Source organism: Dipteris shenzhenensis, chromosome 21, assembly GCF_047967505.1.
Source record: "Dipteris shenzhenensis isolate YYH24624 ecotype China chromosome 21, Dip_SZ_1.0, whole genome shotgun sequence".
In the NCBI taxonomy this organism is placed as follows: Eukaryota; Viridiplantae; Streptophyta; class Polypodiopsida; order Gleicheniales; family Dipteridaceae; genus Dipteris; species Dipteris shenzhenensis.
The window spans coordinates 52,259,469-52,274,352 of NC_141616.1; the positions used below are offsets into that span (position 1 = coordinate 52,259,469).

General features: G+C 48.4%; 1 protein-coding gene across 1 annotated transcript in view; it reads left to right on the forward strand.

The window, feature by feature from the left end:
• Window positions 1-14,884, forward strand: part of LOC147889048 (RNA helicase family protein) — a 154,621-nt gene that overhangs the window by 6,180 nt on the left and 133,557 nt on the right. The window contains exon 4 of the mRNA XM_087392839.1: window positions 9,571-9,675. Within this exon, the coding sequence (XP_087248965.1) occupies window positions 9,571-9,675 (105 nt within the window). The remainder of the gene's footprint in view (window positions 1-9,570; window positions 9,676-14,884) is intronic.

Here is a 14,884-nt window from a genome sequence, read left to right on the forward strand (position 1 = left end):
CTTAGTCTCTTTGAGTTCTTGTTGTAGATAGTAAACTTGTTCCTGTAGGTTCAAGCTTGTGAGTTTGCTGCGTTGCCTTTGATAGTTCAAATCATAAGGAGAGGGAGTCGGGGCAAAACTAGTAATGGCAGCAAAGGAGAGTTTCTTCGTTGTAGGTGTCGAGGTAGGAGTTGAGATAGCAGATTTCTTCTCCATAGAGGCCTTCGAGAGCTCCATGGCGGCCTATGAGTATTTTGGGGGCCTCTAACACCTCAGACTGAACCCAGGGCTCAGCTCAGTCTGGGGCTGAGAGTGAGCTGTTTTTGCCCCCCCAAGGCTGCGAACTGCTCCACGGATCTCCCTCCTCCCGGCAGCTTGACCTTGGAGCCACCGCAACCCACCCCTGCCCCCTGCTGCTATGTGCGCGACCTGCCCCCTACTGCTATGTGCACCGCCCTACTGCTGTTGTGTGAGCCGCCGCTCTTGTTGTTGTGGACGCCGCCTGGAGTGGTGGAGCTAGGCGCTAGGCAGGAGGCAGAGAGCTAGGTGCTAGGGGGGAGAGAGAGAGAGAGAGAGAGAGAGAGAGAGATTAGCGTCTGCAGAAGGCCTCATGGGCCTATGAGACAAAGTGAGAATCCAAAAGGTACCTCATACAAGCCACTGAGGGCTGAAGCAAAGGGTTCACTAAGACCCTTGTTGCTGAAGACTGAAAACTGAAAGCTAAAGCAAAAAGTGCTAACACACTAAGCTAGTGAGCAAAATAGTAGAGTAGCAAAATACCAGAAGAGTATCATATGCTCACAGCTAACGCTCCAAGTACATGCCCAGGTTCCATATATTCAGGTACCCTGGTGGCACTCTGATGAGATGTGAGAAGCTCTCGTATCTCTGTTTGTCGAGCTGTCTCGCGACGTGGGGGAGGGCGTAGTCTCCTCGACCTTTGGATCCGGTGGGCTATGTCAAGGGTGATGCCTCATCTCTGGCGGTCGCCTCTGAGAAGGGATGAGATAGACCGGACCTCGATCGTGCGTGATCTAGTCTCTCTCGTTGTCACACGGGGAGTGTGTCCCTCGTTTGGCCGCATCGTGGTGGACACTCCTACTGCTGATCCATTATGCTCTCATCTGATCAAGCTCCTCTCCCTCAACCACATTGGTAGCCGACTCAGATGCATAGAAATTTGTAACAAAAGTTTGTGATCTGTCGACGGTGACCTGTGGCATGAGTCCATGCTGCTCTCTGGCTTGTCGCATCAGTGTGTCTCTCCGTCGGCGCATCTCAAGCAGGTAGAGCCCAACACAGACGTGCTCGTGAAAATGTATGAGCCGTGTGAGTGGACCAAAGCCATGTCCCTCTTGAAAGAGGCATTGATATCGTCCTCGGATCTCATAGTAGACTGGGCAGACACATAGAAAATGCTCCTTTGTCTCGATCTCCCCCATCTGGCATAGTGTGCAAGTCCTTTGCTCTCTGGGTATGCCTGCAGCTCTCCCTGTCTCAATCCGCAGCTGATGTGATGAGACTCATAACTGACCAATGGTGATCCTCAGTGCATGTGAAACTCTCCTGTCCTCAAGATACTGAGGTCTGATGACAAGGCCGTGCTCTGAGATCCTTTGTGGAAGTGATCATGGTAGAACTGGATCTTGGTGGAGAGCTCCTCTCCCAGAGAGCAGAGGATATGCACACTTTGCTAGATGGGGGAGATCGAGACAGAGGAGCACTTTCTATGTGTCTGCCCAGTCTACTATGAGATCCGAGGGTGATATTACTGCCTCTCTTAAGAGGGGCATGATTTTGGTCCTCTTACATGGCTGATCCATTTGCCGATCAGGTTTGTGTTGGGCTCTATCTGATTGAGATGCGACGACAAAGAGATATCTTGATGTGACATACCAGAGACCGGCAAGGATTGATGCCACAGGTCACCGAGATCGACAAGGCACAGACACTTGTTGCAGATTTCTATGCATCTGAGTCAGCTGCCGGCAAGGCTTGATGAGATGAGAGCATCATGGATTAGCAGTGGGAGTCTCCACCATGATGCTGCCAGACAAGAGACACGCACTCCACCATGCGACACGGAGTGGGACCAGAGAACGCACAATCGAGGTCTTGGTCTATTTCAGCCCTCCTCAGAGTTGACCATTAGAGATGAGGCGTCACCCTCGACATAGCTCATCGGATACAGAGATCGAGGAGACCATGCATCGGGAGACAGCTCGACAGACACATACGAAAGCTCCTCACATCTCATCAGAGAGCCACCAGGTTACCTGGATATATGGAACCTGGGCATGTACTTGGAGCGTTAGCTGTGAGCATATGATACTCTTCTGGTATTTTGGTACTCTACTATTTTGCTCGCTAGCTTAGCATTTTAGCTTTCAGCAAGGGCCTTAGTGAGCCCTTTGCTTCAGCCCTTCGTGGCTTGCATGAGCTACCTTTTGGTTATGTACTTTGTCTCATAGGCCCGCGAGGCCTCCTGCAGACCTTAATACATCTTTCTTTCTTTTCTCTCTCTCTCTCTCTCTGTCTCTCTTTGTCTCTTTGTCTCTTTCTATCTCTCACTCCCTTGCTTGGTCGATTTGGTTTTTTTTCCCCCAAAAAGAAAAGAACCTTCTATTAATGCTTGAAAGACTTTATACAAAACTGCAGCCCCGAAGGTGCTGAGTATGGAAAAAACCAAAAAAGGCTGAAAGAAAAACCGGCCTGTTCCAGAGAAACCCAGCTCACTGCCTAGGGGATCTCTGTAAAAATTAGTTGCAAGAAACGCCTGTTTGTTGCTAGGAAACGGAAAGGAAGAAACAGCGTTTCCGGCCTGTTCCAGAGAAACCCAGCTCACTGCCTAGGGGATCTCTGTAAAAATTAGTTGCAAGAAACGCCTGTTTGTTGCTAGGAAACGGAAAGGAAGAAACAGCGTTTCTCGAAGAAACGGCGTTTCTCGAAGAAACGGCGTTTCTCGAAGAAACGGCGTTTCTCGAAGAAACGGCGTTTCTCGAAGAAACGGCGTTTCTCGAAGAAACGGCGTTTCTCGAAGAAACGGCGTTTCGTAATTACTGATTTGTTTTATTTTTTATTTTTGGTTTGTTTTGGCTTTGTTTGTTTGTTTATTGGGGGTGGTTGGCCCTCTTTTGATTAAACTGTTTTTTTCCCTCTTTTGATTAAACCGTTTTTCGCCGATTCATTGCCTTCTGTCGTCGTTTCCGCCAGCTCCTGTACTGCTGCTCTCTAGCCTCTCCATCTTTGATTCCTGAGCCCTGGCACTTGCTCTCCTCTCCATCCCTCCATCTTGCAGGCTGCTCTCCACCCTACAAGCTGCAGCCTGCTCTCTATCCTCTCCATCCTGCAGGCTGGCAATTGCTCTCCATCCCTCCACTACCTCTCCTCTCTTACCTCTCCATCCTTCTTCCACCTCTCATCCTCCTCCGACTCCTTCTACCTCTCCATCCTCTTTCACCTCCTAATCCTCCTTCTACCTCTCCATCCTTTCTCACCTCTCCATCCTCCTTCTCACCTCTCCATCCTCCCACTCAAACTTTGGATTGTTGTAACTTTAAACTTGTTAGAAGTTAGAAGTTAGAACTTAGTTCATGACACATGTGATACAAGATAGATCAATCATCATAGGAATTTAGAATCATAGAAGCATGCATGATGCTTCAAGTATTGTATTATGTATAATTTGCACTCTATTGATAGTTGTATTATGTATAAAAAATAAAATTTTATGCATAAATTGTACCATATTGCCGTTTCTTCCGTTTTTGTTTTGGCGGGGGCTGGAAACTCTGTTTCCTGATATTATCCATTTTCGTTTTGACTGGCAACTATGTCCAACAGAGAAATAGGGGGCCTTGTGCCTCCCTTAGAGGCGCCTACAGCTGCATGGACTGGCTGCACAGGGCACCTCCCACATCTGCTCCAGTCTGCCACTCCAGCCTAAGATCATCGTTCCGAACAGTCGGTACGACTGTACGGATTCCGTACAGTCCCAACAGCAAGCGTTCCGTACAAGCTCATGGTGAAGCACTCGTCCGTACACCTTGACGTTCGTACAACGTACGGACTGACCGTCCGAACTGTGCCCTCGTACTGCATGCAGATCGTCCGTGCCTGCACGTGTGGCGCCGCTCTCAGATCATCCGTATTGCCTGCAGATCGTCTGTACTCCGTACACATGCAGTCCGTTCGTACAATTTATTGTACTTTCATCATACAGGTCACGTCAACGTCCGTACAGCAGTACAGTCCGTATTGTACGGACTGATGTAGGTCTCTTGAGTAGGGTTCTACTTATAAGGTTCATTTGTAGGTGCTTTCTTTGCATATAGCCATTGTTTGGCTTAAATTTTTTGGGAGCACAGTTGGAGTTTTTGGGCATACATTGCAGTAAGTCTGTGGGTATTGAAGAAATTTGGGGCTTGTGCAGGCAGAGTAGGCTTGAGGCCCCATTGCCTCGCAAGACTCATAGTGCAATTAGGCACGCAATGGGGGCTCTTTCATTATAGGGGCCTGTGGCAGGCCCAGTCGCCCCAACCAGGGCCACCGACCAGGGCCAACCCTGGTCGGATTTCCAGGGCCATCTGGTCGGCCACCAGACAGGGTACCGAGCCTGTTGGTCGGTCAACCCAAAGGGCCTGGGCAGTGCCTATAAAAGGCCCACTCCTTCAGTCATTCCAGCATCCAGTGCAGGACATAAAGCCTCCTTCCTAGGCTGTGCTGTGCACTCAGAGCTGGTTCAGTTTGTGAGAGAGTTCCATCAGTTTTCCTCATCACTTTGCTGAGTTTTGTATTGCTCCCTTGGAGCCAGTTTCTACCCACCATCCGGTGGATGAATATACTCTTTCTCTCTCTTCGTTTACGTTATCTCTGAGTGAGTGTTTATTGCATCTGTGTTCATCTACAGAGGCAGAGTACAGAGCCGCGTGTACAGCAGCTTGTGAGACACTGTGGTTGAGGTGGATTCTGGAGGACATGGACGTGTGTCAGGAGGATGCAACAGTGCTGATGTGCGACAATCAGAGTTGCATAGCCATTGCTAAGAATCCAGTGTACCATGCGCGGACCAAGCACATCGAAGTTCATTACCACTTTGTTTGAGAGCTCATCATCGACGACGTGATCAAGCTTATCTACTGCCCGATCGCCGACAACTTGTCCGACCTCTTCACGAAGGCACTCCCTCGAGAACAGATGGAGCACCTCATCAAACGCATGGGGATTGGCCCACAGTTGTGACATTGAGGGGGGGTGTTAGAAATTCACTGTGCCCACCTGTGAGCCCCTGATTTGAGGGGACAAGGGGCAGTGAGAGGTAGGAGGGCTGGGAAAGAGAGAGACCCAGGCTGACATCATAGGCAACCAGCACACGGGCTGGTTGCTGCCTGCAATAGAGAAATAGGGGGCCTTGTGCCTCCCTTAGAGGCGCCTACAGCTGCATGGACTGGCTGCACAGGGCACCCTTTTATAGGGGCCTGTGGCAGGCCCAGTCGGCCCAACCAGGGCCACCGACCAGGGCCAACCCTGGTCGGATTTCCAGGGCCATCTGGTCGGCCACCAGACAGGGTACCGAGCCTGCCTGGTCGGTCAACCCAAAGGGCCTGGGAAGCGCCTATAAAAGGCCCACTCCTTCAGTCATTCCAGCATCCAGTGCAGGACAGAAAGCCTCCTTCCTAGGCTGTGCTGTGCACTCAGAGCTGGTTCAGTTTGTGAGAGAGAGTTCCATCAGTTTTCCTCAGCACTTCGCTGAGTCTTGTATTGCTCCCTTGGAGCCAGTTTCTGCCCACCATCCGGTGGATGAATATACTCTTTCTCTCTCTCCATTTAAGTTATCTCTGAGTGAGTGTTTATTGCATCTGTGATCATCTATCTGAGTTGAGTGTGTGGAAGAGTGGGAGAGATCTTGGGTGGAGGTTTGAGTGATTCATTCCCTCCTATTCTCCAACATGAGCAACCCAAATGTTCCACGCATGATATTGGCTACTACCTCCCATACGGTGTCCTTTGAAGGAAGAGGAAAGAGGCTATTCGGAGGGACCGTCTCATGGAGCTCTATCCTTTGAATGCTCTGACCCCATATCCGGTAAGCTAGGGAGATCTCATCAATCTGGAATGTGTGTCCTCCCTCAGTCAACGAGGCCACAATCCCCCACGTGTAGTCCCTTTGAAGGCTCTGCATACAGGTCATAATCTTGAGGGCTTCCATCCAAATCCTCGCTGCGCAACGACAGCTTGAGAGGCAGTGAGGGATCGTCTCTAGAAAACTAGCAGAGCAACAATGACACTGCCCCTCCATCCGTATTTGCTCCAACCACGGGCCGATATGCAAGCCTCTGTGGGCAGGGGTCCACATGGAAGAGTCCATCTGAAGCCTCCTTTCAATCCGTGTGGTGTAGGAAAAGGACACCTCGTCCACCTGCTCGGCAAGGCCACCCCTGGAGGCCAGAATCACTCTCCCGGATCCCACTAGACCTCCCTCAAGGGCCTACCCTCCCAAAGCCAGAGGCGCCATCTTGGGGCATCCTGCTCTGGGATAATGGGACGATTAATGTGCCACTCCTTCCCCGAATGTCCCACCACTCTGATCATCTGCCAATGAATCCCATCTAGACTCCCATCCGTCTCTGGGGGGCTCCCAAAGCTTCTCATCCGTGAAAGGCTCCTCCAGACTGCTGCACAAAATCCTGCGAGACTACTGTTGGAACGTGATCCCAAACTACCTCATGGGCCACAAGACAAGTTGGAGTCATCCTCTCCGTTTGAAAGAGCTGGCTGTAAAAACTTGTGGTCAGGTCTAAAATCTCTTGTGGATCAGTGACTCTGGGCTATCAACCACCAGTTTGATCTTGGGGACCCTGTCATTTGCTACCACTGATGCAGCCAAATCTGGCAGAGACTCTAGCACAGTGTCAAATGCTCAACCAATAGAGGGGAGGATGGCTCTATATTATTTTGGGAGCCCTGGGAAGTGAGCGGAGCGTAACCGAAAAACAGGGAGCATGGTGTGTCGTGTCCATGTTCTCTACTGTAAAACCATGGTACCAAGGGAAGAGGTACACCAAATGCAAGCCAAGGAGGATGGGACTCTGCTCCACAAGTGTTGAGGCAGTATCGAGGGAGCTCAGCTGGATGAGGAAGAAGCCTTTTCCAGAGATGGTGACCTCTTGAATGTGGTCACCCTCTAGTGCCAAGCTCGCCTGGATCCACTCTCGCACCTGTTGCCTTGTGGGTGTGAGGCCCACAATTCTGCCCACGATTGCCTTGTCCTGGAGGGACTAAATAGCTTGTTGTACGTGTTGCTTATCGGCTAGTGAAAGGAGGACCTTAACGGCTGTGGGATTCGAGGGTGCTACCATAGAGCCCCTCTGGCCAGACCAAAGGTCACCACCAAGATCTTCCACCTCCGAACAAACACAAATGCTCCTGCTGCAAAGGAAGAAGAGGGAGAACCGGAAGGAAGGAGGCGAATAGGGGGGGCGGGATGAGGCGGAGATGAGGTGAGGGGCGGGAAGGAGGAGGTGGAGAAGGGAGGCAAGACAGAAGCGGGAAGAGGCGGGGGGCAGCGGGGGGAGGTGGGGCAGAGATAGCAGCGGGGGGGCAGAATGGGCAGAATAGGCAGCGAGGGGAGCAGGAGGAGTAGCGAAGGCGGAGGGGGCAGCAGCGACGGAGGCAGCAGAGGAGGTGGGAGGAGGCACGGGTGGCAAAGGGGGACAGCAGAGGCGGAGGCGGGGGCGACGAGGGCGGTGGAAGAGACGGGGTAGGAGACCCGGGTAGAGGGAAGCACAGGCATGGGAAGAAATGGAGAGGAGGGGCAGCGAAGGCGGGAGAGGAGTCGGGGAGGAGAGGGCGGGAGGTGATGGCGAGGGGGCTCCGAGGAGGGAGAGAAGGCTGAGGGGCAGCAGTCCTCACATTGCACTATATCGATATTCTTTTTATTCAAGAACACCAATTGGTCGATTTGGTTATTTAGTAATGTATCTCTCTCATCGTCATTTCCTCATTCTCGTTGTCCTCCTCTCTCAATGTTTACAATGTAAGTAATCAAAATAACTTGGAGTTGCTTTGCACTCCTTGGGAGCTGCCTTGTGCCCTCCCTAATTAGATGTATTAGTTGGGGGTTTTTTGTTGTCCGATAGACCTATAGTCTCCCGTGGCATCAATAATCTCTCTCTCTCTCTCTCCTTTTCGATCGCTCGCTTTACTAGAGTGATCTCTGCAGGGGAGTTGTCCTATGTCAATCATTTTTTGACATCAGTCAATTCTGCTATATCGCCAACCTCCTCTAGTCAACCATGGAGGATCTTTACACTCAACTTGCCTTTCAACCCAACCCATAGAGCAGTGCTTGATTGCAAAGAGCCACACAGAAGAGCAGGCAGTTTTCAAATTGCATCCAATTTGCTTCTGATCAGGGAGCAATCACCAAGAATTAGGCCAAAGGATCCATTGTCAAAGAGGAAGCAAGTATGGAAACCATGGTGATGTGGAAGGAGGAGGAATTAATGGGTTGGGTGGGGAGGATTCCGTGGAGTGGAAGGCATTGCTAAGGGCTGTTGTAACGATCAATGTTTTGGTAGCGATTGATTTTAGTAGTGTGATTGTTGATGTAGACTTTGGTAGCGTGATCATTCCTGATCGTTGATCAAGACTGTTGACATTTCATTGGGAACACTAGTAGTGTGATCGTCAATGAAGCCTTGAAGTGACCCTTCAAAATGGTGTTTGTGGCTGTTCAGGTATCCTTGCCATTTAAGCTAGTTGCTGTTGGGAGCCCAGAGTCTTCGAATGCTTTAGGCAGCCCAAACCTTTGCCAAAGCGATGAGGGGCGTAAAAGGTCTGGTTTGGAACTGATCTGGTCTGGGTTTGGGTCCGGTCTAGTTTGGAAGCATCAGCAACAACCATGGAACTAGGAGGAGGAGGTGAGGGAAGAAGTAGTAGAAAGGGGAGCACGAGAAGGTGAGGTGAGGGAGGAATTTCCACAGGCATGCAAGGGAACAGTATATAAGCTATACTGGAGTGCAAATAATTTTGGCTTAGTTAATCTGGATGTAATGCATGTCATGTGCTTGCTTTGCTTTTTTCTTCCAAGTCCTTCCATTTGTATTGTCTTTAATCTTGGTCTTCTGAATTTGTCGGCGACTTTTAATATTTACTTTTTTGACTCTTTTGAACTATAATGATACATACTAATATATTTTTTGTAATTTGGATTATATTCGCCTATATGATCAAGATCTTGGGGATGTACACTTCCCACTCCATTGTCACTTTCTGAGAAGTTAGAAACTGTGTTTTTGACATAGATGATCTGTCGTAGAAGTTACACGTGACTTAAGTACTGGCAGACTGGCTATGCTGGTTGACATCAACATATCATTTGCTGGTCCTTGCATGTTGTACATATGTTTATCCATGCACAAGATTATTTTCTTGTTAAAAAAGGATGTACATATTGTTTTACTTCATCTTCATCTTCGTGAATATGTTTTTGTTGTTTACAGGAAGAATTCAGATTTGGCAAGCTGCCCAAAACATTATTCATTTGCTAACAGTTCTGCTTCTTGCCTTCTTCCTTTTCTTTGTTTTCAGGTATCTCACAGATGGGTGTCTTCTTCGCGAATGCCTTTCTGATGCTGAGCTTAGACAATACTCAGTGATTATCTTAGACGAGGCTCATGAAAGGAGCCTTAACACGCAAGTCCTTTATCTCTCACAAATCTCTTAGCTAAGTCATGCAACCATTTTTGAATGCTTAATTTGCAGGACTACTTTCAGAGTATATTTTCTTATAAATGAGATTAGCATGCTTTAATCTTAAGGCACTCTCAATTCTGCTTGAAGATGCATATTTGTCAGCAGAGAACAACATTAATTGCATGCATGTCTCTGTCCAGGCTGTAAGAAATCCTAGATTTACTATATTTAGAAATGTGCTAAGGAACAGAAAGGAGACTGAAATAGCAGAGAACAAGGAATAATTGTATTGCTTGAATGTCTGTAGTATCTGTAGTGTGTCATCCATACAATTGGGCCTCTCTTATATAGAGAGTGAAGAGTCACACATGAAAAGGTGTGTACTCCAAAGTGTATGTGCATGAAGAGGTGTGTACCCCTTGTGAATGGTGTGACCCTTGATGAGAGGGTACATTACAATAGGAATGTCTCTTCAATAGAATGTCTCTTGTGAAGGGTTGTGCCTCATAGGAAGTGTTCCGTCGAAAGGGCAAGGGTTGTGCCTCATAGGAAGTGTCCCGTCGAAAGGGCATACCCTTCCACAAGTGTCCATTCATCAAACCATCCATAAGTCTAGAAATAGAGAAAGGAATACGTCACAGATCGTGACATCCCCTCCCACTCAAAATAAGACCCTGGTGGAGATAATGAACTGATGTAGAAAATATCAAGGTAAATTCTGAAAATACTGCTGTAAAATGTCAGGATATTGCTTTGAGTCTTCATCATTGAAATACTTTCCTTTGAATGAATTCGGAACATCCACAGATAATGTAGGGATTACCATAGCTGATGCTAGAGTTAACCTGCTGAGAGCATCTGCAACTACATTGCGTAGTCCTGGAATGTACTCAATGGTCATGTGAAAGTTGGCCAGAAACTCAACCCAGCGTGTTTGTCGAGCGTTCATGACTGGCTGAGTAAAGATATACTTTAGAGAGTGATGGTCTGTCTTGACCACCGAGTCGGCTCCCATGAGAAAATGTTTCCAAGAGCGATAAGCATGTACAACGGCAAGAAACTCCTTATCATAAACCGGGTATCGGGTTTGGATATCAGAATGTTTATGGCTGTCAAAAGCAATAACTCTGCCTTCTTGCATCAAGACTGCTCCTGTAGCGATGTCGGAAGCGTCGGTCATGACCTCAAATGGAAGGTTTGGGTCAGCAATAGCCATAACTCGTGTGGTAGTGAGTGCTTGCTTGAGTTGTTGGAAACTATACTCTGTTTCGGGAAGCCATTGAAAAACCGCTGTGCTTTTCAATAATTCAGACATAGAAGCTGCGATTTAAGCTGATAGACCTTTGTATGGTAGAAGTTTGCCAATCCAAGAAAAGAGCAGACATGATGAACATTCTTAGGAGTAGGCCAGTTTCGGATTACCTCGACCTTCTTGGGATCCACAGAGATGCCTTGAGCTGAAATAACATGTCCCAAATATTCGAGTTGGGTCTTGAAGAACTCACTCTTCTCAATGTTGATGTAGAGAGAATTTGCACGGAGAACTTAAAAAACTTGGTGAAGATTTTGTTTGTGCTCATGTAGGGATCTGCTGAAAACGAGGATGTCATCGAGGTAAACGATGACGAACTTATCGAGGAAAGGCTTGAAGATGTCGTTCATTACTGTCATGAATGTGGCTGGGGCATTGTTTAACCCAAAGGGCATGACCAAACATTCATAGTGTCCATACTTTGTTCGAAAAGCTGTCTTGTACTCATCGCCTTCTCGTATGCGAATTTGATGATAACCTGAACGAAGATCAATCTTTGAGAATTGTGTTGCGTGTAGAAGTTGATCGAAGAGGTCATCAATGCAAGGCAATGGATACTTGTTTTTGATAGTGAGCTTATTGAGGGCTCGGTAGTCGATGCAGAGACGCATTGACTTATTCTTTTTTTCCACAAGTAGTACAGGAGATCCAAAAGGGCTGCGACTGGGCCGAATGTGACCTTTGTCGAGTAGCTCAGTCACCTGTCTTTGGATTTCTTCATTTTGAGTGTAAGAAACCCGATAAGAAGGTTTCGACGGTGGATTACTGCCAGGAATAAGTTCGATTGGGTGATCCACTCGTCGTCGAGGTGGTAACTGCTTTGGCAATTCCTGTGGAAAAATATCCAGATAGGGCTGGAAAAAAGGTTGGTTGAGGTATTCAGGAGGACCCTTTGTTGGTATCTCCTCTACTGCCGTAACCAACAGAAGTGAAGTCTTTACTTGGCGTTTACGAACCCACTTCTTTACTTGTAGGGCAGAGGCAACTAGGGTTGAAGGAGAGTCCCTAGAACTAGTTAGCTCAATAAGTTTTCCCTGGTGGACAAACTGGATAGTATGGCTGCGAAATCTGATTGATGGATCATAGTCGTAGAGCCACTGTTGTCCAAGTATGACATCGTACCGAGAAAGAGGCATGATGTCGAAGTTCAACTTGTCCGTATAATGTTGGATGCGAAAAGACAAGTTTTTGATCTTGGTGTTGCACAAGAAGGTAGTTCCATTTGCGAGTTCAATCTGATAGTCCATGAGACTAGGACTGGTGGTCAACCGAAGTTTGTCGACCATAGAACTAGCTAGGAAATTATGAGAGCAGCCACTGTCGATGAGGATAGTGACCGTTGTTCCACGAATCGATCCTTGAACACAAGGTACTTGAGTGGCCAGGGAAGGTTCGGGGTTGCTAGCAAGGCTCAGGTGGATGGTATTTGCCATTCGAACAGCTTTGCCTTTCTTGTCTTGTGCTGGGGTAGCATCTTCTGTTTGGGAAGTGCTAGGTTCCATATTGGAATTTTGCTTTGGTCGCTTGGGACAATCGAACCATCTATGGTCGCCTGTACAGATGGTACACAGTCCTTTTGTGCTGGAGTTGTTCTTCTTGTGAGTGGCCGCACCTTTATGTTAGGGATGTCGGTGATGACTTTGTGAAGAAGAAGAGGCGCGATCCTTGGAGGAGTGCTTCTGTTGGAATCCAGCATACGATTTCTGAGACTTCTGGGGATCTTGAGACTGTCGCTGACCTTGATGACCCGAGTTTTTTCGAAACCTGAGGTTATCTTGAGGGCGAGCACCTTTGGCCATAGTAGAGTTCTGTGTGCGATTAGCACTCTGCTTCCCTGTGTTTTGGAAATCTGTTATGCGCTCTGCGTAAGCAATAGCACCAGATGTGGTGGTGATGTTTGCTTTAAGGACATCAATGCGTAACGAGGGATTTAGGCCTGAGATGAAAGCATGAAGGTGATCATCCTCAGTTAAACCATCAATCTCCAGCACCAATGTGGTGAACTGAGAGATGTAGGAAGACAGGGAGCCCGTTTGCTCCAACTGTCGGAGTTTTGAACGTGCTTGGAAGTCCGCATTGGCAGGTATGAACTGCTTACGGAGCACGTGTTCAAAACGTTCCCATGTTAACACACTTTTGCTGTCCTTTAAGCGTCTTTGCCACCATAGAAAAGCTGTATCCTTGAGGAGGGAGGCTGCCAAGGCGATCTTTTTCCTTCAGTGAGGTCAACAGTATCAAAATACATGCGCATTTTTGCGAGCCATTGGTCAATTATTCGGCGATTTCGTTGACCAGTGTAGGCTTCCGGAAGTTTAATGAAGTCTTTTAGTTTTGGAAGCTTGGAGTAAACGGTAGAGGGCACGGAGTTCAGTGTTTTCTACCTTTGGTGGGAAGGAGTCCACATAGTCGTCTGGTTGCGTCACGTCATCCTCTGTATGTGTGGTACTGCGAGAATCTTGGAGTTGTTGGACTTTCTGGACCAAGTCGGAGATGCTGTCCTGAAGCTGGGAAATTTGAAGTTGCAGTAGTGTTTCGCCTTGTATGTTGACTTCAGGGGTCTTTTTGGGACTTGAGTCTTTGATCTCTGGAGAGGCTGCACGCGAGCGTTGCGACATATCTGAGGTCCCCGTGAGAAAAGCACGAACCTGCGCTCTAGTTTGTACCATTCCTGGAAGAAGATTCGGGCTGCTCCCTGAGGTTGCTCATGTTGGAGGGGGCAGGCGAAGGATGGAACCACCCGTGGAAGTCTGGTAAAGGAGGTCCTGTCTGAGGTAACACTGGTGATGCTGAAAGTGGTGTTACTGCTCGTGAGAGGACAGGAGTAGGTTGCAGAGTCCATGGATTTGAGAAGGGATAAGGAGCTGCTGTCGGAAGTGGAGGATATCCAGGAGGAGTGCCTTCGGAGTGTAAATACTGTCTTGGGGAAGGTACAACCTGTATAGGAGGATATCTGGGAGCTGAAGGAGGTGGAGAGTATCTTGGAGATGCCGAAGGTGAGGGGTAAAATTCTCTCCAAAGATGGACAGCCAACTCTTGAGGAATATCGGGTTCTAGGTATCTTCGTGTTTCGTGGAACACAACCTGTACTGTGCTGAGGAAGTAATGTAACTGAGGTGCCTTGGTCCAAATCACTAGGAGGGCACGTGACATAGAAAACCCACGATGCAAAAGCTCCGAAATGGGCTGGTTGTGCAATCTGAACACGATATTGTGTAGTAGATGATGCCTGAGGTGTCCTTGAAATGCCGGGTGAATTACCAGGGGTTTCCATGCTTTAAGGAAGCGTCTTTCATTTTCTGTAATTTGATAATGACAAGAGAATCCTTAGAAGTAGAATGGAAAGACTCCACCTGGCAATGATTTAATCTGCCAAATTGTTGCGTAGAAGAGGCCTGCTGATTTCTGTCCGGAGGTCCATGTTGCAATGGGTGGCAAGGAGCAGATCTGGACCTGGCATTTAACAGGCTGTCTTCATCGCGATAGGAGGCTGAAACTGCTGCTGATCTGGCAGGAAAATGTAGCGCCACAAAGGGGCAGGTTGTCTATGGCGCAATAGGCTGCAAGGTACCCAATTCTGGATCGCGATAGGGGCTGGCGCACCAGGCTGCTGATGTCAGGAAAGACTGGCGAAACAGAAGGGGGGGAGGCAGGCTGTCAATGGCGAAAATTGGTTGCAGGCTGGATCGCGGCAGAAATGGCAGGCTTTCAAGGCTGCAAGTTGATTTGCGGCAGAAAAGGCTGGTTGGCGCTGTTTTCACGCTGCAGGCTGGCAGGAAACAAGGCCGGAAAACTGGCGAGGCTAAGGCTGCACATGGCGAGGGGAGCAGGGCAGCGAAATGGCTAGGGGCTGCGCAGGTAGGCTGAGCGAAATGGCGAGGCTAGGGGCTGCGCAGGTAG